Source organism: Onychostoma macrolepis, chromosome 06, assembly GCF_012432095.1.
Source record: "Onychostoma macrolepis isolate SWU-2019 chromosome 06, ASM1243209v1, whole genome shotgun sequence".
NCBI classification, from domain to species: Eukaryota; Metazoa; Chordata; class Actinopteri; order Cypriniformes; family Cyprinidae; genus Onychostoma; species Onychostoma macrolepis.
This window is the reverse complement of record NC_081160.1, coordinates 20,603,178-20,627,095: the sequence shown is the minus strand read 5'-3', so window position 1 is coordinate 20,627,095 and position 23,918 is coordinate 20,603,178. Positions and strand designations below refer to the sequence as shown.

General features: G+C 35.0%; 2 protein-coding genes across 2 annotated transcripts; one reads left to right on the top strand and one right to left on the bottom strand.

Moving 5' to 3' along the window:
- Positions 1 to 605: 605 nt before the first annotated feature.
- Positions 606 to 14,500, bottom strand: il23r (interleukin 23 receptor). Its single transcript, XM_058779217.1, is given in 19 exon segments — positions 606 to 1,286; positions 1,288 to 1,706; positions 2,857 to 2,947; positions 3,131 to 3,218; positions 3,921 to 4,097; positions 6,420 to 6,494; positions 6,497 to 6,577; positions 7,134 to 7,232; positions 7,407 to 7,595; positions 7,724 to 7,922; positions 10,131 to 10,213; positions 10,299 to 10,455; positions 11,290 to 11,426; positions 11,616 to 11,779; positions 12,337 to 12,454; positions 12,751 to 13,023; positions 13,103 to 13,341; positions 14,063 to 14,162; positions 14,382 to 14,500. Coding segments are annotated over 17 exon segments (2,583 nt in total). The 5' UTR covers positions 13,167 to 13,341; positions 14,063 to 14,162; positions 14,382 to 14,500; the 3' UTR covers positions 606 to 1,117.
- A 2,599-nt stretch (positions 14,501 to 17,099) lies between these two features.
- slc35d1a (solute carrier family 35 member D1a) lies at positions 17,100 to 23,065 on the top strand. Its single transcript, XM_058780087.1, has 12 exons — positions 17,100 to 17,324; positions 17,984 to 18,017; positions 18,113 to 18,199; positions 18,380 to 18,447; positions 18,556 to 18,627; positions 18,725 to 18,793; positions 19,060 to 19,162; positions 20,010 to 20,102; positions 21,316 to 21,383; positions 22,421 to 22,499; positions 22,583 to 22,665; positions 22,758 to 23,065. The coding sequence occupies exons 1-12, from the start codon at positions 17,179 to 17,181 to the stop codon at positions 22,864 to 22,866; spliced, it is 1,011 nt and encodes a 336-aa protein (XP_058636070.1). The 5' UTR covers positions 17,100 to 17,178; the 3' UTR covers positions 22,867 to 23,065.
- The last annotated feature ends 853 nt before the right edge of the window (positions 23,066 to 23,918 follow it).

Sequence of the window (23,918 nt, the reverse complement as noted above, 5' to 3'; positions counted from 1 at the left end):
CACCTGTATATATAGTCTCTCATCCTTTGGTTTGCCTCAGATTATTACATTTTCCTTTTACATTTTTTAAACCTTTGTTGAATAAATTACTTGTCTTCAGTATTCATATTTGATCTGATGACCTTTCATCTCAATTGTCCTTGAAAAGAAGTACACATTAGCACACTTTTACTGAAATAATTTACTTTAAAATAATATACTTAAGTGTTGATATGAATGTAATGTTTTTGGACATGTTTATTACAATTCAATTAAATGGTATTAGGGTTTAAATTTACATTTAATGTAATTAGCTGAATGTAAGAGTGCCTTTTTCACCCACTTAAGTAGGATATTTTATGCACATTAATTGTATTTGTTTTGACTGTACTTAAGTGTGTTAAGAAACAATCATGAAAGTGTTTAAATTATTTTGTCAAAATACATTCTCTTAACCAAGTTTATTGTTCATTGAGACGCTGAACTTGAAAATTGTCTTGACAGGTAATGTAAGCTCAGGTTTTTGCAGCAGATGTTAACTCTTTACTTTCAAGCCTCAGATAACATATAAGATACTGAAAAGATAAGTATAATCTTAAGGGAATTTGCAAAAGTTGTTCAAAAATATGCTTTATTTTTGTGATTCTGCTAGGTGACACTAGTATTGCAAAAACTACATACTTCACCTTTAAGTGGCTTTTAATTGAGTTAATATTATATCATCTCCAAGTATAGTTTTTTTTAAATACACTTTTAAGATTTGAAGTACACCACAAGTGCACATTCAGTACAATTCAGCAGAAAAAAGTGCAGTGTGTCGTGTCTTTTCTTTTGTGTCAAAACAGTATTCCAGAGGAAGAAGTTACTATGAATAAACCGAACAGAAACATACAGTACATTTAGACAATTTAGACACTATCCTCAGAGTGTGTGGAAACCCCTATGTGATTTAGATGTATCTGACTATATAAAGAAAATAGTCTGTCATCACTGTTAAATCACTGAAAAAAAACGTAATGCTTTATGCACAAGATATGTACAAGATGTCATGCAAGATCCTGTATGTTTGTGGTTATGGCCAAATCACATCCATGCGAATATAGTTCAGACATACTCTTGCGACATGATATTTGAGTGCCTAACCCTCTTCTGGAACTGAAAAACTACGGCAAAGGCCTTGTGGGGAGTATGGGCTGGAATTAAAGACAGGCCCTCTGAGGCAGCTCTACAGGTCATTGGGTAGTACAGTTTGACTAAAAGTGCTCTGGTCTATATCTCTTGTTTCCACAATCCTCCCATTCTCTTCCACCTCCGTCCTTATTGGAGGCTGTCTGAGGGGGAGCGAGGAGATCTTCAAGAATGCCCAAAGATCCCAGTGCTCCATCCATAGCTAAAAAGCTATTAAGACGTCCATGTATCACGGGAATAGAGGTTAAATCCCAACTGAAGTCATGATGTGATGGAGAGGCCAAGAAAGGGAACTGGTCTTCCTCCTTTAGCTCCTCATCTGTAGTCTCAGAGAAGTCTTCATTTCTCTGTGAAGCTGTCAATAACTGAGGTTTATAAGGAGAATCAATACAAAACAGATCCGTTGTGGGTGTTTCTGTGACATGAAGCACAGTTGGATACGAGTCTTGTCTCTCCAAAGACAGACTGACTTCCTCAATGGGAGTTAAAGGAGGATCGTTGTCTCCAGGAAGAGCTTCCCAAGGGCCATGGCTATCATCCTGAGAGCAAAAAAAAAAGTTTTAACAAGTATGGACATGCAGTATGAAGACAATGTAGCTCCTGCTATTCAACCTCTAATATTATTTTTGCAATAACAGGTGCAATATTGTATCATAATTTTAATGCATATTAATATGTTAAAGGGTTAATGACAAAAATTAATTAATTAACTGATTTCATCAAAAATATCTTAATTTGTGTTTGAATATGAACAAAGGTCTTATGGGTTTGGAATGACATGAGGGTGAGTAATTAATGACAGAAATTTCATTTTTGGGTGAACTATCTCTAAGTACAATCAAGATTATTAGGGGTTGTTCACACAGTTTTCGCATTTCTGCATTTTACTTTTTGCATCCCACTGTTCGTGTGAATCAAATCATTTATGGTTTTAGCTTGTGTGATCTGCTTTTTCACTCTTTTCTTAACTCTTTTTTCACAACCCCGTTTCCAATAGTTGTGCATAGTCACCAGTGAGTTATATATTGACAACAAATAATAGTTTTAGCAACCAAACCTCCATATATAACAGGCATAAACATTGGGTATTATTGTGTTAAATACGAACATTGGCACTCTTATTTTACAGTTTGGTATAATCGAAAGTTCATTTTGTTCCTCTAATTGTTTTGACGGATACTGAGGACATGTGTAACCATGACATTTCAGCTACTGTGCTTCATAGTGGGGGAACTTCTGGCGGAAAATTTTCTCAAAAATATTAAATGTTTTGTATTTTTGAAAGGTTCTGTTTTCAGGCCATCTGCCCACAAGCCAAACATGACACTGCCTCAGTGTAGTTGTCCAGTTGCTGCTTTTTTCAAATACCTGAAGTTCAATAATAATAATTCCTTACATTTATATAGCGCTTTTCTAGGCACTCAAAGCGCTTTACACTGTGAAGGGGGGTCTCCTCATCCACCACCAGTTTGTGTGAAGTTCAGTATGCTTCAGAAGAGTTCAAATAGAGTACTTCTATTTAAACACAACATGCTTGACCTTTGAATTAGAAGGTTTTGGGCAGGGTTCTATTGTTTTTTTCAGCAGGGTTGTGTTGCATTTGTCTTAGAGAAGGCCTCCAAACTCAAAATGCTGCACGTTGATTGTAACATTTAACTAAAATGACCATGTATAAATAAACACCATTACCTTTAGTAGTTTTATAGCATTGCTGTTATCAAATTTTGGTAGATTTTCAAAAATCCAAGAGACTCCAATGGACATGCACATTTTCATCATTCTGTAAAGAGAGTTTTTGAGAAATAAATGTAACAGTTACACATACACACACACACACCTAATTCACTGACTGTCACTGTAACATTATGAAAGACTGCAGGCATGAGCCACATTGTGAAACTACTTGCACAAATGAAAGTGCAGATACTTAGTAAAATCAAAACCCCCTAGTTCAGCACTTCACCTTTGCCGCACACATTTCAGGTACATTAGGTTGGCCAGGATCACCATAGGAACAGCAGCAGCCAAACAAATTCCAGCTATCATTCCGCCTGGAAACACATTAAGCACATTAAGATTAACACACAATATGATATTGCTAAAACAATTATGCATTAACTGTTCCTAATATCTTTGAAATGACATTATAAGTGCATACTCTATGAATAATGCATGAATATTATTCAGTGTCTTGTGTGTATCTTGTGCACTGTATGCAACTCTAACCCATACCCTACAAAAATGAGTAATATTGTTATCAGAATGTGAACTGAACCTCATGCCGATTCTCTTAAAGGGACAGTTTGACTTTCTTTCATCAATCGAACACAAAAAAAATATCTCAGGGTTTTTTGTTCATACAATGAAAGTCAATGTGGTCAAATGCTGTTTTGGCTCTCATTGACTTTCACTCTATGGACAAAAACAGTCTTCAAAATATCTTCTTTTTATTTCCACAGACAAAGAAAGTTATACAGTTTTGGAATGACATGAGGAAATAAAGATGACAGAATTCAGATTTTTTTTAATACAGCAACATCTGCACATCTTTTTTTGTCAAATATTGTGCTTCCAAACACTCTCCCCTGCCTATTAATCATTTCTGCAGAGACTTTCTGGAAATATCCATGTTTGTAATTCATTTTGGTCAAACTGATGTGATTTTAAAGTCAAAGTTTCTATACTTAGCTAATCCAACACCACTTTTTTCAATGATCTTTGATCTTTCTAATTTATTTCATAAGGAAAGGCACCTGTTGTCGTGTCTGAACCAGTTATGTATGACAGTTCGCTGTGACAACAGCAAGTGACATGTTTTCCTTTGGGCCCTTCACCCGCAGAATTCCATGCAGAGACCAGGATATCGACACACTCCTGTTGGCCATGCAACTCCAAAGTCAAACGTCTAGGAAATGCATTAGGCACAGTTTCTGCAAGAACACATAAAACATGAGGAGATGAAGAGTGCTTCTTCCAGGATGTTTCTTTTAGCAGAAAATAATATCAAACATTCATTTGCATCACACTCTACTTTAGCAATGACTAGCTGACTGACAGTTTGTCTTTGAGCCAGGTTTCATGGTTAAGCGTCAAAGATCTAAGAGTAACTCTGTAGAATGAAACATCAAAGTTAAAATGCTCATGTAACTGTTCAGCAGGGTGGAGATACTTAACACTGACAAAAAGCCTGTTTTGCGTTTTTTTTTGACAACACCGTTATGCCACTGGATAATAACAGACATTTTTTAGTTACTGTTGTCTGTTTAACAGCTTGGTTAGAGTAGCTTATGTTGGAAACAGAAACATTTGCACATAGCCACATGCTTTCCGCTGTTGTCTCTACTTCCTGTCATGCCTGAAGCCACATGTTAAGAATAGCTGCTGGGTCTCATTCGCACCAGTCGGAGCTGTAACTTTAAAGACAGAAATGACACAGAAGACAGAGGCCCTCGAGAGATTCTAGTGAGAATACGTGAATACACTGATGTCCAGTAGGATCAGACAGGATATATGAGCGCCCACCAACATATTAACCGCACTTTACTCTCTAATAATTTTGTGTGACCACAAGTATTTTATAACATTAGAAATTGAAAGTCATCTTAAGCATGTGAAGCCCACCCATGAATAATTTTCAGTTTCAGTTCAAACTGATATGTGGGCCTGTCCCTTTGAGGGTGACATCTTTTTTCCAACACCTCTACATTTTTTTTTTTTGCAGTAGTAAAATATTACCTTGACACAATAAACAACAACAACAACAATCTTAGACAAACTGCTGTAGATCAAGGTAAACTGGATTTTTAAAACAGCACAATAGCCCTAAATAAAATGATAGTACAACTACTCTACAGTTTGAAGGTTTTGGGTCAGTAATACTTTTTTGTTTATATATATATGTGACCCTGGACCACTTAAGTCTAAAGTCGCTGGGGTATATTTGTAGCAATAGGCAAAAATACAATGTCTGGGTCAAAATTATTGATTTTTCTTTTATGTCAAAAATCATTAGGACATTAATTAAAGATCATGTTCCATGAAGATATTTTGTAAATTTCCAACTGTAAATATATAAAAACTTAATTTTTGATAAGTAATATGCATTGCTAAGAACTTTTTTCTCAATATTTTGATTTTTTTGCACCGTCAGATTCCAGATCTTCAAATAGTTGTATCTCGTCCAAATATTGTCAGATCCTAACAAACCATACATCAATGGAAATCTTATTTGTTTAGCTTTCAGATTATAAATCTCAATTTCGAAAAATTTACCCTTATGACTGGTTTTGTGGTCCAAGGTGTATGTATATATATATATATACACATATATATATATATATTTTTTTCTCTAATAAATTATGTTCTTTTGAAAGAATCCTGAAAAAAAAAAAATTATGGTTTCCTCAAAAATATTAAGCAGCACAACATTTTCGACATTGATAATAATAATAAATGTTTCTTGAGCACTAAATCAGCATATCAGAATGATTTCTGAAGGATCGTGTGACACTGAAGACTGGTTTGATGGCTGTTGAAAATTCAGCATTACTATTACAGGAATAAATTACAGTAATAGAATTGAAAACAGTCATTTTAAGTATTTAATATTTTTACTCTATTTTTGATCAAATATTGTAAATGCATCCTGTGTAAGATATTTTTTTAAATTCTTATAGACCCCAAACAGCTGGTTTCTGGTTCTAGTTTATTTAAGATAGCAGATTTTAGCAGTTTTAAGATATTTTTTAAGATGGTTATAGTAGGTTTATGCTTCTCTCTCAAGATATAAAACATTTAAAAAACTGGTTCCCATGTTAGCTGCTACCAAAATCCTTAACTTATTTACACTAAATGTTTTGCGGTCATAGTTCTGCAACACCCAGAACATCAGTTTTAGACCAGTTATGTAGAAGTGTAGGGGAGTGGGGTTACTGGAAGAGGATGTGAACTCTTTCAGTAAATGGTGGAAAACCCTGCTGTCAAACTGTGGGTGTGACAGTGATGAGTCTCAAACCAAAGACAGGTAAAGTCTTTCCACTCTGCTAAATTCACAAAGGTGAATCACTTGTGGGATGAGATGAAAAAACAATAAAACAAAAACAACAACAAAAAATCACTGGTTTTTATATTGCAACGGTGTTAAGGAACAAACTAAAGTTTTGATTCTGCGTGACAAACTGTGTGACTCCTCCCCTCAGACGCACTGACACAAACCACAGCTCAACACACTCACAGACAGCTGTTTTACTCACGGTTCTGAAGAAGTCTCTTGTCTCTATGTCTCTGGAAGTAAATGGTGTAGTTTGTGATAAATCCCCTTTGTTTTCTTGGTTAAGCTCATCCCATTGAATCAAAATCTGTTTTTTCCCTGTATTGTTAAGTGATATTATATCTGGACCAGCTAGAGGCTCTAAAAAGAAACAACAGAGTGGATTAAAAGATTAAGTGACCCTTGAGTCACTGAGGAGGATTTAAAAAATAATAATAATTTAAAAAAAACATTAACTTTTTTTTAAAATGCTACTGTATTTGACAAACTTCTTTTGATAAATTCTCCGTTGCTGCCCTCTAGTGGCAATTTAGAGAGATAGCAGAGATTATTTTTGTTTACTGCTCTTTTGCTTAAAAAAGGTTTAGCCTAAAACATATCTAAATCATAGCCTAAAACATAAAGCCTAAATCTATGACATATTAGTAATCGTAATCGTTTATAATTTAACTGAGTCAGATCAAATTAAACTTAGTTATTTATTATAAATATGGAAAAACCTCATCCGAACTTATATGAAGTGTAAAATAAACATGAACAGTTATGGAAAATGTATACTACGCTTTACATATTTCTATTTATAAAAAAAAAAAAAGGAAATAATAATAAATAGGAATAAATAACATTTCAAAATATGTTAAAATAAAAAAAAACAAGCAAGAGAGAGAAACTGCAAATATAGGAAACATGTACTTACTCTCTTCCTTTGCGTAAACCTGAACAAATGCAGGGTCTGAAACTCCACTGGCTTCTTCAGTATATAAAGAAATGTTATACAGGACACCAGCTCGCATACCTGCAAGAACAAGTTCAGAATTGTTTAAGGACTTTATAATGAAACTTGAATAATGAACACCATACATGAACCACATTAATCTGCATAACATGTTATGCTGCGCTTTTAAACATTTTTATTATTTTAATCCTTAGATGTTAAGATCAGTAGCACTGGATTTTGAAAAACTCTTACCCTGTAGGAATGTAAAATTATAGTCTTTTCCTAATCTCTTCCATTCTAAGTGCATTGTACTCTGTTGCCACTGCACAACAAATCCCAGAATGCCCTCCACCTCCTCACTGTAATGAGAAACGTCCCATGCTAGAAGCACACTGCCCCCTGCTGCTGGAACTAAATTTGTTATCATGGGGGCTGGTTTACCTGTGACACGCACACAGAAAATAATATAACATTTTCATCAAGACTAAGCTCCTGTAGATGCCTTCATGAAATTAACACTTTCTGTGTATCCCACAAAAATAAAATAAATGAAATAAACAGGTTCTCACCTGTATATATCAAGCTGACAGGGGCAGGTGAGGAGGAACCTGCTGCTGTCACAGCACTGATGTTAACTTCTGCTGCGTTCAGCTGAAGAGTTTGATGAGTGACGTGAGCTGGGCAATTCAGTTCATGGATCTTGCCTTCTTCTTTATAAGATAACTTGTAATATAACAAATCTCCACTGTAATATTCTGGTTTATAGCGCTGTAAGAAGGAGAAATAAATAGTCAACAAGTGAGTTCATGTTGAGGGTAAAGGCCTGTCATAATGTTTTTTCCTCCCTATACGACATGATAAATCATTCTTTTTAGTCAGTTCTTTCTTTCTAAATTAAATGATTCATTCTCAGACTAGACTGATCTAGTTCACAAACTCGCTTCTTGAGTGGGACGGAGATATAAAGAGATAGTCCACCAAAACATTCTCTTATTATGGTTATATTTTAAAATATATAAAATACTAGTTTTTTTCTTACACACAACTATCATTTCGCTTCAGTAGATACTGATTCAACAACTGTAGTCTTATGGATTACTGTCATGTTTGCTTTGCATGTTTTTTTTAGCACCAACTATGACCACTTGGCGTATTATGGAAGCTTTTGTAAAAATCTCCATTTATATTCCACAGACGAAAGAAAGTCACATACATCTTGGACGGCTTAAGGGTGAGTAAAGTTCCTCACATAAATCTTTCACGAGTCTTCAAAATACCTGGAATACAGTGTACAGACTAATTTCTAATGCTCCACACAAAGAAAGTACCGTATTGTCCCGAATATAAGACGAACCTGATTATAAGACGACCCCCTTTTTTCCAGATGTACCTGTTGGAAAAAGGCTTTTTGAAAACCAAATCTAGTTTTTTTTTTTTTCTCTCTCTCTGTAAAACACATTTATTCTAAAATTATTTTCATATTGCATATTTTTCCAATTCTAATTTTTGTTTTGAAAGTATGGTAAATACTGGTAAAATGTACCAACAATGACATTGGAAAATTTTGATATACCATTGAAATAACAGGTAGCCCATCTGAATTATATAACAATTAGTAGACGTGAAATCTTATTGTAGTCTTCAAATCTGGGTACTGTCTTATGTTTTAAAATCACTTACAGAGGAAGTTTGGTCCCATCAGGCTAACATGACAGTCACGATCATGCTGCTGTAAGCTTTTCTTTTTCATTTGTTTTCATTCGCGATCTTTACAACACACATTACATTACATATTTCATGGCACACTCGTTTTATGCGTTTTTGGCGCCACCTATTGTTGTGGGTGTATTATTGACATGTCAAAGTCTAGACCCTGAATATAAGACGAACGCGTTTTTTCAGATGTATTTCCAAGGAAAAAACATCGTCTTATATTCGGGTCAATACGGTAATATGCACTTTTAAATATTATGGTTCCAAAGAGGGGTTTTTGAAGCAATACCATGGAAGAACCATTTTAGGTTCCCCAAACAAAAGAAAAAAACATTCTTAAAAGAACCACTTTCTATGACATTTTGATAATCTAAAGAACCCTTTTCCACTATAAAAAATAATTTTGTCCAATGGAAAGGTTCCATGGATGTTAAAGGTTCTCCATGGAGCCATTGATTCCAATAAAGAACCTTTATTTTGGGACAACATGAAGGTGAATAAATAACGACATTTTGTTATGACAAATAGTACTTGGAGTGCATGAACTAATGTGGGCTGCTAAACCAAGAAACCTGTAGATGAACTGTGAGATATCAAACGTCCGCCAGTGTACATGGGACTGTCCTATAGAGATTTAATGAGTCAGCACTTGCTAAAGTCATCTTTTATGCTGTTGTGTAATGTCAAGAAATGCTATTCTTAGAATAGATGTATTCAAGAGATTGATTCAAAGAAAGCTACTTCTGTGAATGACACTAATATTTCAGACCAGAATTTCAGAGAATTAAAATGAATAAAAAATATTTAAGATTTGTGAGTCACTAATCACTAAGAAAATATGTGACAATGACCATGCAAACTCTTTTAGATTTTTAAAAAGAGGTTGACATTTAAGGTGCTACTGTATATAAAGTAACATTCAAAAGTTTGAGGTCAGAGGGATTTTTTAAAAAGAAATTAATACTTTTATTCATTTAATTGATCAAAAGTGACAGTAAAGACTTTTAAATAAATGTAAAATAAATGTTGTTCTTTTGAACTTTTTATTCTTTAAAGAATCCTGAAAAAAGTATCACAGTTTCCACAAACTGTTATTATCATTGTTATGATAATAACAATAATAAGTTGCTTGAGTGCCAAATTATTTCAAAAACATAAAAAAATCTTACCAACCCCAAACTGTTTGACAGTAATTTATGTTATACACAGTTTTTCCTTTGTTTGAAATCTTTGATTTCTCTCTCCTGTAGGTGGAGCTGTTACCTTCCACAACACTGTGACATTCAGAGGTCCATGAGTACTGGTCCTGTGGATGACTCTCCATACATCAAGTTTGTGTGAGGGTGCTAGAACACATAAAACAAAATTATTGTTAAAACAATATGCTGATAAAACACATCGACTAAACTAATGTGAATAAAAAGGAATTACCAATTCCTGGGCTGGTTATATTGAAGGGATGACTCCACATGCTGCAGTTTGTTGAAGTAACACACACTCTCAGCTCAAACTGATAGGGCGACAACGGTTCTAAGGCTTCCTGCATCAAAATACATCCAGCTTGGAGCTCCTTCACACTTCCCTGGTCCTGATGAGCAAAAACGATAGCAAAATCTAAGACAGCTAATGGATGGCTTGCTTTTAAAAGAACAGTTCACCCAAAAATGAAAATACTCACCTTCAGGACATTCAAGATATAGATGAGTTTTCATCAGAACAGATTTGGAGCATTACATCACTCACCGATGGATCCTCTGCAGTGAATGGGTGCCGTCAGAATGAGAGTCCAAACAGCTGATAAAAAACATCACTATAATCCACAAGCAATCCACACAACTCCAGTCCATCAATTAACGTCATGTGAAGCAAAAAGCTGCATATTTGTAAGAAACAAATCCATCATTAAGATGTTTTTAACTTTAAAGCATTGGTTCTAGCTAAAATATGAGTCCTCTATCCATCAGGAGAGAGAGAAATATACACAGATCAAGCCCAACACAGATCTAAACAAATATTTCTGTAGATTTTGATGTGAGAGAACAACATGGGATGAACTTTTTCACTGCAGGAAGTGTTATAATGGATTATGGAAATGACGGAAATGATGGATTTGTTTCTTACAAACACGCAGCTTTTCACTTCACAAGGCATTGTAGTCGAAGTAGTGTGGATTATTGTGATTTTATCAGCTGTACGAAGTCTCATTCTGACGGCACCCATTCTATGCAGAGGAGCAAGTTTTGTAATGTTAGTCTTTTCCAAACCCAATGTTCCTATGAAGAAACAAACTCATCTACATCTTGGATAGCCTGAGGGTGAGTAAATTCTCAGCAAATATTCATTTTTGGATGAACTATTCCTTTAACCAGAACACATTTTTCACAAATCCTTTTTATATAAGAAATCAGTATTTGACTCTCACCCAGTCTTGTCTATCATGTGCTTCTCTGAACCTCAAAATTGGTTTCAAAATATCTTCTGAGCCATTCCAGCATATTGTAGGAGAAAGAGCGCCATTTTGAAACACAACTCGTGCTATATCTGGAGTGCTTGGAATTACTGAACAAAAACAATGTCAAAAAGTCAACATATGATTCAGCTAAACACATCTGTGCACATTTGGTATGTCAAAATTCATACCACTTTCACAGAGCGAAAGAATAAGATTAAACAATCAAGAGATCATGATATGATCAAAATAAGAAAGTGCTTCAGAAATTAGTAAGTGTGTGTAATTTAGTCTCTTACCAATGTCCCAGATCGAGAAGTTGAAAGTAGAGTGTGACTCTCCTAATGCATTGTGACCTCTTACATGGACTTTATATGTCATGTTCTCAACAAACAGCGATCGTGGAATAGAGACATGGCCGTCTTTGTTCATCGCATACTGGAGGAACTGGGATGTGCTGTTGCTTTGCATGGAAGAAAGACATTAAAGGAAGATAAAACACAAGAAACTCTATATTTGAAAAACATTTTTTTTTTTACAAAGTTTCTATGAAGTGATAAATGTCGGACATATGTGACCCTGGACCACAAAACCAGTCTTAAGTGTCAATTTTGAGAATTTCGGACAATGATCGGACAATATTTGGCCGAGATACAACTATTTGAAAATCTGGAATCTGAGGGTGCAAAAAAAATCTAAATATTGAGAAAATCGCCTTTAAAGTTGTCCAAATGAAGTTCTTAGCAATGCATATTACTAATCAAAAATTAAGTTTTGATATATTTACGGTAAGAAATTTACAAAATATCTTCACGGAACATGATCTTTACTTAATATCCTAATGATTTTTGGCATAAAAGAAAAATCGATAATTTTGACCCATACAATGTATTGTTGGCTAATGTTACAAATATACCCCAGCGACTTAAGACTGGCTTTGTGGTCCAGGGTCACATATGATAAAGCGCCTTGATGTTATCAAACTGTTAAAATAATAACATTTGAATAAGACATACTTACTAAAATGTCACTATGAAATTTGTAAATAAATACGTCTCAGTTGTGACTGCTAGAGAGCAGTTAACATACTCCGAATTTTGGTATGCGACGCAGCTGAATTTTGGTTTACCTGGGGGGTCTAAAGCAGAAAATGAATTAATAGCTAGATATTCGTAATCAAAATCTGGTTAATTGTATAGAATGTACACATCTAACCAATGGCATTTTTAACCAAAGACGAAACATATGAATATCACAAATGTCATAGAGTTTTGATTCATACATTTCGATTTCATGTAGGCCTACATGATCAATTGATCATTAGCAAATGTGCAGATGTCTCTTTCTTAAGCTCCTTAAGCTATATTAACTCTTCAAATCATTTAAACTGATTTAGTCAGAGCGTTTGAAAACAGATAACAGATATGAACTTACAGCCAGCCTTGAAATCTTGGCCGCAAACAGTGTGCCATGTGTCTCCCTCCTTCACCTTGCAGAGCAGCCAAAAACTTGGCTCATTGATGACTATCTGTGTTCTTATTACAGAGCAATTAATTGTTTCGAAAATGGTCTCTCCATTGAAGACTATGGCGAAGTGTCTGCCACAGTGCTCAGTGTTTGATTGGCAGCCTACAGTCAAGTTGGAGCCCAGGTGGATGACATCTGAATCTACTATCAGCTTTCCAACACAACTGACTCTGTAGCAGTCTAAGCAGAGAGAGAAAACACTATTCATTTCTAAAACATTCCAATGTAAAACAAATATAATCACAATGACTTTACTCACCGCAGAATTTGACGCTGAAAAGGAGAAGAAAGACCACCTGCCAGACTCTGATGAAAAAATCCATTTCATGCCTTTCTTGTTCTGGGTCTCAATGATGATCAGTGAATATTTTTCTCCACACTTCATGCCTAGTCCTTAAGCCTCTTCTCCCGTCTTCTCTGATCTCTCAAATGCATTTGCATGAAGCAAACCATCATATAGTCAGAACAAAAAGTGGGTTGCCTTCCATACCATCATCCCTTTTTAAAGATGTCACATAAAACAGGTCACACATCTGCACGTGCATCAAAGGCATTAAAAAAACCACCAAGATAGAATGTCACCAGTAAATGACAAGCTTGTGATCTGTGTAAATAGTCAGCATTCTCATGAGCGATACTTAATGTTACAAGCCTAATCTTATTTATGTCAACCCTGTTTTCGCAGAGTTGCCTTGCTCTTTTAAGGGACAATGACCTAGATTTGTGGTATTTATGCCTGTTGTGAAACTCTGAAGCGTTTCTACATGCATACTTATTAAACCACCTTTTTAGTCATCAACATTCGTTATCACACAGTTACTCTACTGGCAAAGCATACATAAAATGAACTCTGAAGCATTTTTCTGCATGCATACCTATTAAGCCGCCTTTTTAGTGATCAACAATCGTTAACTGCTATCACACAGTTGCTCTACTGGCAAAGCATACATAAAATGATGTTTCTGCATGCATACTTATTAAACTGGCTTTTTTACTAATCAACAATCGTTAACTGCGATCACAGAGTTACTCTACTGGCACAGCATACATAAAATGAAATATGCTGATGTTACATTAACTTTAACTTTAAAGTCATGAATGAAAGAATAATGATAATTCAAATATAAAACTGAATAATATGTAGTTCAGTAAGAAATGATACATCAAATGGTAGTGGAAGAAGTGGATATGTCACAGAAAAAGAGAAAACCAAACAAACCTTTCCTAATGCACTTTTGAAACAGCGATTTCTCCTCAATTCAGGCTCCTCTCCTGTTTTCATCATAGATTTTCACTAGCTTGATCCACAGGGCTGACAACTTCACATAACAAAGGCACGTTTGATGTTAGAGGGATGTGAAAACCAGTGGAGAAAAAGAGAACAACGCTCATTAATTCAGCAATCTTCCTCATGAAGCCCTATGATGTAATACCTCTCATTAAACATACACCCAAACAAGACCTGTTGATATTAAAAATTATACTTATACATGGCTAAAAATGTGAGGCTGTGGAACAACGAAATAAGACAGAATTACCCATGTTCTCCTCACACGTTCCCTCTCACATGTGCTTAGCGTGTGAAAATAACACCACAGAACAGCCTTCCTGTCTGCCCCAGATTTTTGATCTCGTTTAAACTTACTTTCCATCTTCATCTTCAAAGTGTTTCTGGGGAAAACCCACTGACATAGATAAGGTGAATTTGAGATACAGAGTAATACGAAGAATGCACTAATAACAGTAGATTAATAAGCAGAGGAGTTTATAATAATAATAACAGTAAACAATGAAAAAAATAAACTTTTCATAAACAGTGAGATCAAGTTATTTACCGTAAAGCTGTGGAAACTGAAAAACGAACAAAACAAAAGAAAACAATGAGGTTAGTGTCAATCCCACAATTACAGTTTGTTTGAAACTGGCACACTAAACCACAAAGACAGACCACAAGTATTAAATAAAGAAAGAACGAGATTTTAAATATCTCATCATTTTGTATGTTAAACTTTATAAATATACCTTAATAACTTTTTGCTTTTGCGAATATGAAAAGAGACACACAAACATACACACTTTTTTGTGTTAATCGCAAAAATCTCCTTCAATAGTTCACTTCAAAAGCATTTGATTTCACAGTTGCTGACCTATGATATGAATTTATCTCAGGAGTCATCCATCTTTAAAGTACGTCTGTTAGACTACTTTAGGATCATTTGAAGTGATGAGAAAGATTCATATACCTACAATATGCATATTATTAAATGGATGATTTATCGGATATCACATTAAAAATAACATAAAAGAGAAAGATTTCAAAAGCAACTTTCATATATCTGTCCTCATTTTGTAACATAAAAATGTCAAGCATGCACAAAATGTGGTCTTCTGACCTCAATTCATTTTCCCCCCTGAAAAACAGTCAGCACCTGCTTCTTTGAACTGTTAATCTACTTAGAAAATGGAAGCCTGTTTAAAATGATTAATTGGTGATATCAAATGTGGGCTAATAACTGTTTTATATTGTCACAATTTTAATGAAAGTATGCCTTTAATATTTTCAGCCTGTGTGTGTGTGTATGTTGTTGTTGTTTTTATTTCATTTTCACACTACACAAAACAAAATCAAATAAATTTAATAACAGCATTATAAACATAACCCAAAGATAATAAGAAGTAGGCTATATATGACCCCGGACCACAAAATCAGTCATAATTTTTTTATATTGAGATTTATACATCATCTGAAAGCAGAGTAAATAAGCTTACCATTTATGTATGGTTTGTTAGGAGAACATTTGGCTGAGATACAACTATTTGAATCTGGAATCTGGGGGTGCAAAAAAAATATTGAGAAAAAGTTAGCAATGCATAGCCTATTAGCCTACTAATCAAAAATTAAGTTTTATATATTTATGGTAGGAAATATACAAAATGGAACATGATTCATGGAACATGATCTTAATATCCTAATGATTTTCATGGCATAAAAGAAAAATCGATCATTTTGACCCATACAATCCATTTTTGGCAATTGCTACAAATATAGCTACCCATGACTGGTTTTGTGGTCCAGGGTCACATATAGTAATGCATAACTTTGGTCTTTGAGTCTGAAAGGGGGCGTGGTCCTCCAAGGTGCCATCTTAATCAACAGTTAGTTAGTTCATCAAATGCAATTAACGCTAATATTTCAAGACAGCATTTTTGTGTGATGGTAATTTGTAAGAAAGCTAGTTATAGAGAGAGGATCCCAAATCCCAATGCATACTCAAGCTGCCATTGATGTTCTACAGTGCTTGTTTTTCGTTAAGCTAAAAAAAAACACCACAGGGTGCACTGCAGGTTCTCCACAACCACAACAGAATGAATGAAGGAAGGAAGGAAGGCAAGAGGACGTAATGAATGAATGAATGAATAAATAAATAAATAAATAAATAAACTCTATTGCATTTCATTGGTCTGTGTTTCACTGGATTTGCTATATGTTATCCCTTACGAAAATTAACCATGGTTTTATTGCCTAATAAAATGCAATGGTTTTTTTTTGGCGTATTGATTACCATTTGTATAACCTCAGTTTTACTACAAACACCATGGTTAAACTATGGTTAGTGTAGAAAAACCATGCTTAATTTGTGGTTACCATGTTTTTTTGGATTTATTTGTGGTAAAACCATGGTTAATTTTCGTATTAAGGGATTTAAATAAAAAAAATAATGTTTTGCTATATGCTAATGTACAATATTAAACTATTTAATTGAAACAAAAGTCCAAAAACTTGAGGTAAAAAAAAATAAAATAAAAAACCTGTATGAATGTTCAAACTGAGTTTATTAGTCCGTGTAGTGTTATGTGGCTCAGGCTGCATCCGAAAACTGAAAAATGCTGCCTTCGGAGGCGTTTGGTGGTTATTTTGTGTGTAAATGTATATTTCTGATTAACTTTTTGCACTTTTTATGTTATTTCTAGCGAGATTAAATAGTAATTAAATACTCATTTAGTTATCACCAAAACTTGTTCTATTTTGTTGTAGATCGTTAAACCGTTACGCTGCCTCAGAAGCCTGTCCGAAATTAGTTTCGTGTGGTGCCTTCCTGCATAAACGCTGCCTGCAAAGTCATTGCCTCATGAGGCAGCAAGGCAGCAAGGCAGCTGCCTGAGTTTTCGGATGCAGCCTCAGTGTGTAAATATCTCGCCGCAGGGTGGCGACAGAGAGCACCGCACTGACGTATGTAAATTAGAATTGTCGTCGTCACAGTGTACGTAGCTCTGTAAACATGGCGGAAGCTCAGAGGCGTCAGCGCGGGGAGGAAGAAAAGCGCTGCGTTTAGAATGAAGCAATGTGAGCCAAGGAGCGAAACGGCTGGTATGGCGGACCAAACGTTAACGGTACTCTTCAAACTTTTAGCTGCGGCCTTTTATGGAATCAGCTCTTTCCTTATAGTTGTTGTGAACAAGAGCGTCCTGACCAATTACAGGTAAGAAGACTTTTTTCCTGGAGTTACATACTCTGTTTTTCAAACGCTTGACTGTTTCTAGATGCAGAATACTTGGGATAGTTGGCAACTTAGTTATTGCAGCAGTATCAGTCTGGTACAGAAGGACGTTGATCTCCGTGGCCTGATTTAAACATGCAATGTTAGACTGAAGCTGGCGGTTTTAAAAACTAAAAGTGCAATGTTATTACCATGCATTTAGGGACTTATCGTGCTAATACCATGGTTTGTGGACATGTATCATTGTGATACTAGTATTCTTTTAAGTTCCTTGGTATATACAATGGTACATGAATATGGTAGTCATTCAGTATTAAGGTTTATATCAAGTTTAATGTTGTTACCCTTTCTGTACTTTGGTAAGTTACCACCACGTCCCATTTTTTTAAACACAGTGAGCTACTACCTGCTTTAAACTATTTAAAATGATGATTATCCAGAATTTGCCTTTTTTTCTTTTAAATGCAAGAAGCCTAAAAATGTCACTGATTTATAATAATAATTAAAAATCTCACAATCTATACTACATTGCATATGATGGTTTATTTTATGATAGCAATCAAATGTAATTATAATGGAAGAAGCATGTAAACAAAACACTGTGCTTTCAGTCTTTGCTAAAAAGCAATCTTTCCAAACAGGTTCCCCTCTTCGATATGTGTTGGAATTGGTCAGGTGGGTTTCCCCCCCCCCCTCACTTTCCGTACTTTGGGCTTTACACATTGTTACAGAGCAGAGTGGCATGTACATATCATGACTTTACTCTGCAGATGCTGGCAACAGTTGTTGTGTTACGGGTGGGAAAGGCCCTCCGGGTGATCACCTTCCCAGAATTTGATGGTAGCATACCTAGAAAGGTGAGGAATGCTGGCTCTTTAAACTTGTGCGTGTTGTCACGTGTTCTTTCCCCAAAGAGCACACGTGCAAGTCTTTTTGTTTACATGAGAAAAGATACCCACATGGGGCTGCAAAATAATACAGATTTGTAACTTTCTTGCTGTTATGCTTTCTCAGTATCTACCTTCTTGCAATTTCAGACATTTCCGCTACCTCTTCTATATGTTGGAAATCAAATAACAGGACTCTTTGGGACAAAAAGACTTAAGTATGATGCAGTACATAACAGCTTTAAACATTACATATAACACATCTACCTTTATAATTTTGTATTTTATGCATTGGTTTCTAATTAATTGGTTTTATCTGCCTTCAGCCTGCCAATGTTTACAGTATTGAGGAGGTTTTCTATTCTCTTTACAATGCTGGCGGAGGGTTTCTTGTTAAAGTAAGTGAAAGTTCTCCAATTACTACAATGTTTCTGATGGCTTATATCTGATTGATTAATATTGTGATAATGTCACTGGTTATGTCCCTCATTACAGGAAGAAATTCTCCCGGCCAGTTCAGCTGACAGTATTTACTATGATTCTAGGGGCCTTTGTAGCTGCAAGGTAAAAGTTTTCAGTGGCCCATTGTTTGATAGAATTCAAAATCCAATAGAATTCAGCCTTATCTTGCTGGAAGAGCATGCCAGTTATTCACTGCATTTTATAGAGGAAAGTTATTGTTTATAAGATTGTGTTGCAACATAGCAGTTAATTATACATCACTATCTTACTCCTTGTGTATGAGGAAAAGGCTTCAACCGTGTCTGCAAACATTTAATCACATATGTTTTTTACAGTGTTTGATGAGTGCCCTTATATTTCTTGTGCAGTGCTGACTTGGCTTTTGACCTGCACGGGTACATGTTCATTTTAATGAACGATGTCTTAACTGCTGCCAATGGAGCTTTTGTGAAACAGAAGCTTGACTCTAAGGTAAGGAAAGAAACACATTCATGATAGAGATTACTGAAATACCTTGAATGCTCCCTTAAGCAGCAGCTGTTCTCTGTAGTCATTAATTGAGAGATACTGCTTTCCTATGCTTGCACAAAAATGAAGCGACTCCCCATGGATCACTAAGTTTTGTGAATTCCTAGTTATGTTGTTTGTTTAATGAAAATGTCATGAAATAATTCACAACATAAAGTTCACTTGGCATCATTTTGTTCATGAGGATGAGGGTTTTTCTTGCAAACCTGTCCGTGCTGGCTTAATTTGTTGTTCATAATTTGATAAAGGAGACATTTTGTCCTCCTTTGAATTATAAGTCTGTTTATAGAACTGATGTTTTACGTAATTGGGTTTTGTTTTGGGTGCTTTCATATCTTTATTTTTACTGCACTCAGTCTGAGCAAAAGTTGTTCACACATGCATGTTCTAACATTGCAATCACCGATTCGGTTTCAATATATTTAGAAGATATGCCTGTGCTTGTATTTGATGAAACAGAGAGTGCTTGCAACATGAGTGGTGTTTATTGCATTACCCCACTGGCTTGCACTGAAAAAAGAAGTTGTGTGTTCTATTTGAGGCCTCCAGAGAAAGTAGTTTTATAACTGCTATAGTTTTCATTGAAGAACAATGTGTACAGATTTATCTAAAGTACTGACAACTTGCACTGACAACGTCAAAATTTTACAGCCTGTTAAAGCCCATGCTCACTTCAGATGTTTGGATACCATCTGTTTCACTGTTGGAAAAAGAGCAGCTAGTGTAGAGGGTGCGAGAGAAGAGGGAATCATGACGTGGCTTTACTGTCTTTTTTGTGTGTGTGTTATAGGAGCTGGGAAAGTATGGCCTGCTCTATTACAATGCTTTATTTATGATTCTTCCAACACTGCTATTAGCACATGTCACAGGAGATATGGATAAGGTAAGTTTTTTTATTTATTTTGTTGTAAGTTTTTTTTTTTTCTAAGAATGCATATAAATATTTATAATTTTTATAAATATAAATCATTTTTATCTTTTTTTCACTAATTGTTTAAACACTATAATTTATATGTAGTGTTCTCTAATGATTGAGATTGGCTTTGGATTTATCTTTTTTATATTAACATCTTATTCATTTTTAAACATAATTTTTTATATAGTTTTTTCTAGCGATGGATATTGGCTCATTAATAGAAATGTGTTTCTTGAATAACAATAAAAGCAGTTGCACACATACAGCAGATAGTTTGGTAATGCTCAGTTATATATAATATATTGTGTTTACATGCCAGACCTTAAATAAACCCCGGGACTCTAGTCACTCCTAAGAGTCTGTCTCTCAACAAGACCTCATACCCACCGATGATCTGGCAACCACGAACACACCATCTGCTCAGCTGCAGTGAGCTCACATTGCCAGAGAACACACACCATTAGCCGATTGGAATGACTGCACACTTGTCATAAATTCTCTTGAAATCTTAGCAAGCTGAATGGCATAAATTTCAGCATGTCTGTTCCTGCCTGAACGCTTTTTCCATGAAAAAATAACTTCATTTTCTTAGTCAAAAAGTGTGCAGCATCCTAGTCTTTTTGAAAAAGCAGCAAGAGCAAAAGGCTTAGTTGTTTGGGAGGTTAGGATGACAGGGCCCTGCTCCATGAATGCCTCATTTTATGTAGCTCAGTGTGTTCACAGGGAGGCCCAGTTTATTTGGCAGGCGCTGCTTCAGGAAGGAGAGAGGACAGGAGGCAGTGTGTTTCTTGCACAAAGCCACCATTATACCAGTCAGCGTAACTAGCAGAGTGAATGTAGTAGCTTACGGCGTTAGGTATATCCCTTTTAGGTGAGCTCTTCTGCTTTTTTTAGACTTGTTGAGTGGATTTATTGTTTTTTACTCACCATGCGAGTAATTCTCTGCAGTTTCAACCTATGAAAAAAATATGTAAAGTCCTCTTTGTGTTATGTGTGACATTTTACCATATAAGAGCTTGACCTACAAATTCCCTTACAAAGAGCTCCATAACTGTGAAATTTAATGGTTAAGTAAGTTAATTACTCTGTGTTATTGAAGGATCTCTAGGCAATTATTTCCTTTTAGTGTGTCCTTCTATGCATCACTAAATGTCTTTTTTTTTCTTTTCTTTTTTCCTAGGCTTTTGAATATGAAGGCTGGTCAGATGTGCTTTTTATAAGTCAATTCGTTCTCTCTTGTATAATGGGGTAAGTTAAAATAGAAACTTTGTATTTGGTCAATACTAGGGCTGTCTAAGTTAATGCAATTTAAATATGTTTAGTGGCATTTAGTTTTAGTATCACAAATGATATATCGCCAGAAAATAAAACGCCATCAATCATAGCAATGCAAACACCAGCAGATGACAGCAGCCAGTGCCTGTGGTTTGTACAGATGCAAGATCACATTTAAGTGCTGAGGGATTTTTTAAAATTATTTTATTGCAGAAGTACTTTGAGCTACTTATCATGTTTTAATTGATTGGCTAGTAAATGCACAACAAGCTAAAGTTAATGTTTTTTTGTGCATAGTTTCCTCTTGCATAAGAGGATATAAAGAATGAAGAAGTTCCCGACTCAGGGACCTTTCCCGATCCCGTCATCCCTCTCTCCGCCACTTCGCTTCCTGTCATGTTTGATCTGTTCTATCATAATCAAGATAGATCATAATAAATCTTTAAAAAAAAAAAATGAAGAAGCTTATATTTATAACTTATATTTACCACTGATTAGTGAAATCCAGTCATTTAAATGAAAATCTGCTTATTAGGAGAGAACTTTCCCATGTAGATTTTGCTCATTTCACAACACTGACTAACAGAAAGTCAATGACGATTTTGCTGAATATTTTGCCAATGTGGCCGCACCTTTACACACACAATAACAATTTTAATGTCTAAAAAACACAAAAATGCTACAGTAAAAGAGTGTTAATTGGTTAATTTTCAATTCAACACACTTTCTATATAATAGTATTTACTTCAGCTTAGAATAGAAAAGCTAAATTTGATGATCTTTACATTTTACATGTAGAACTTAAGTACTTCAGTAGGTCGGTATGTTAACATTATATAAGTTAATAATGTTTTTTTTAATGTAAGTTTAAGCTTAATCCATAAATACTGAAATGTTGCTACTGTATTTGATGCTGACAACCTGAGTTTTTTTTAAAATATAGAGTAGATTAATGATTTCAGGCATTAGAGATTTCCTTAACAGTACGTCTTCTGTTGGTATGTTTACAGGTTCGTTTTAATGTACTCCACCGTACTTTGCACTCAGTATAATTCTGCGCTAACTACTACCATCGTCGGCTGCCTAAAAGTAAGTTTTTTTTTTTTCTTAAACATACCAAGGTACAGTTTGTCCTGTTTTTTGTTATATTAACGACTTCTGTGTTTCTGCAGAATATATTAGTGACATATATTGGAATGGTGTTTGGAGGAGATTACATTTTCTCATGGACTAACTTCATTGGTCTGAACATCAGGTAAGAAGTGAGCTATTCCCAGTAGGAAACAGATGGGATGCATGGATTTAGTGTGACGCTAATGATCTGATTGCCTGAACTTGTCTTCTCAGTATTGCTGGCAGTCTGGTGTATTCCTACATTACCTTCACAGAGGAGCAGACCACCAAACAGAGCGAGAATGCCAACAAACTAGAGGTCAAAGGGAAAGTGTCTGTATGACCAGTGGTTGATGTTCGTTTATAATGCACAAGGCTGTATCTATGAGTTCTTGTATTTCTTGCAAGAGTAAGAAGTCACTCCTAAGATGTGTTTTTTAAAAAAAAATTTATTATATGAAGAAGATATTGACTGTAAAAGGTACAGCAGATGCTGGCAGGACATCGTCTCAAATAAAAGATTCGGTCAAGTTTTAAACATACTGGAATGTGTCATTCCAGAGTAAATATTTGCCTGTTATTTTCACTTCTGTTAAGAAGTGGTGTCTGTGTTACAAACTGATGGTTTATGTCCTGCAATGTTGGACACTTGCCACCAATTGGGAATGAGGACTTTCAGTGTTGAAACAACTGTTGTATTGTCTATTGAAGAGTACATTTAAAGATTGGTTTTAGCTATAAAAAGGGAGATTACATACGTTGTTTTACATACATTAGTCTTGTGACAGTTCTGGTACCCTGTTACATAACTTGAGTTTTCAGGAATGTTCCTTCAAACCCTTAATGATAAATGGAAAGTGAGTGTTTGAGTGTGTAAAATAAGGTATATGTTAAGTAGATGTTTTATTTGAGTCTTTTGATAACAAGCTTTAAAGAACAATATTTTGTGTTAAGCATTCTCAGTGTTACACAGTATTCAACTGGATAAATTCTTATAACTGCTTTTGTATTTTTTGTATTTGGGAATGGGATGCAGTAACTGTTTTTTATTGATGGAATCATGGTAAAGGAAAAATGGTGTAGTAATTGCACTTTAACAGTTTACAGGCTTTCTCATTTGTCAGTGATTTTAAAATGGATATTAGTTTTTGCAGGAACATTTTAATACGATATACACAAACACTTCAGTATTTTGATTGGTCTTGTTTAAAGTTGCTGCCTTTGGGTAAATCAGAGAGAGAAATGAGAATGTCTCCTAAGTTTATGTCTGATGTATTTTTTACAAATGCAAAATGCTAGTCTGAAAATATCACACACTTCTCAGTTATTTCTTGTGCTATACTTGTACATCTGGAAAATCGGATGCGTTCTGCGGTTACTGAATGAATGTCTGTA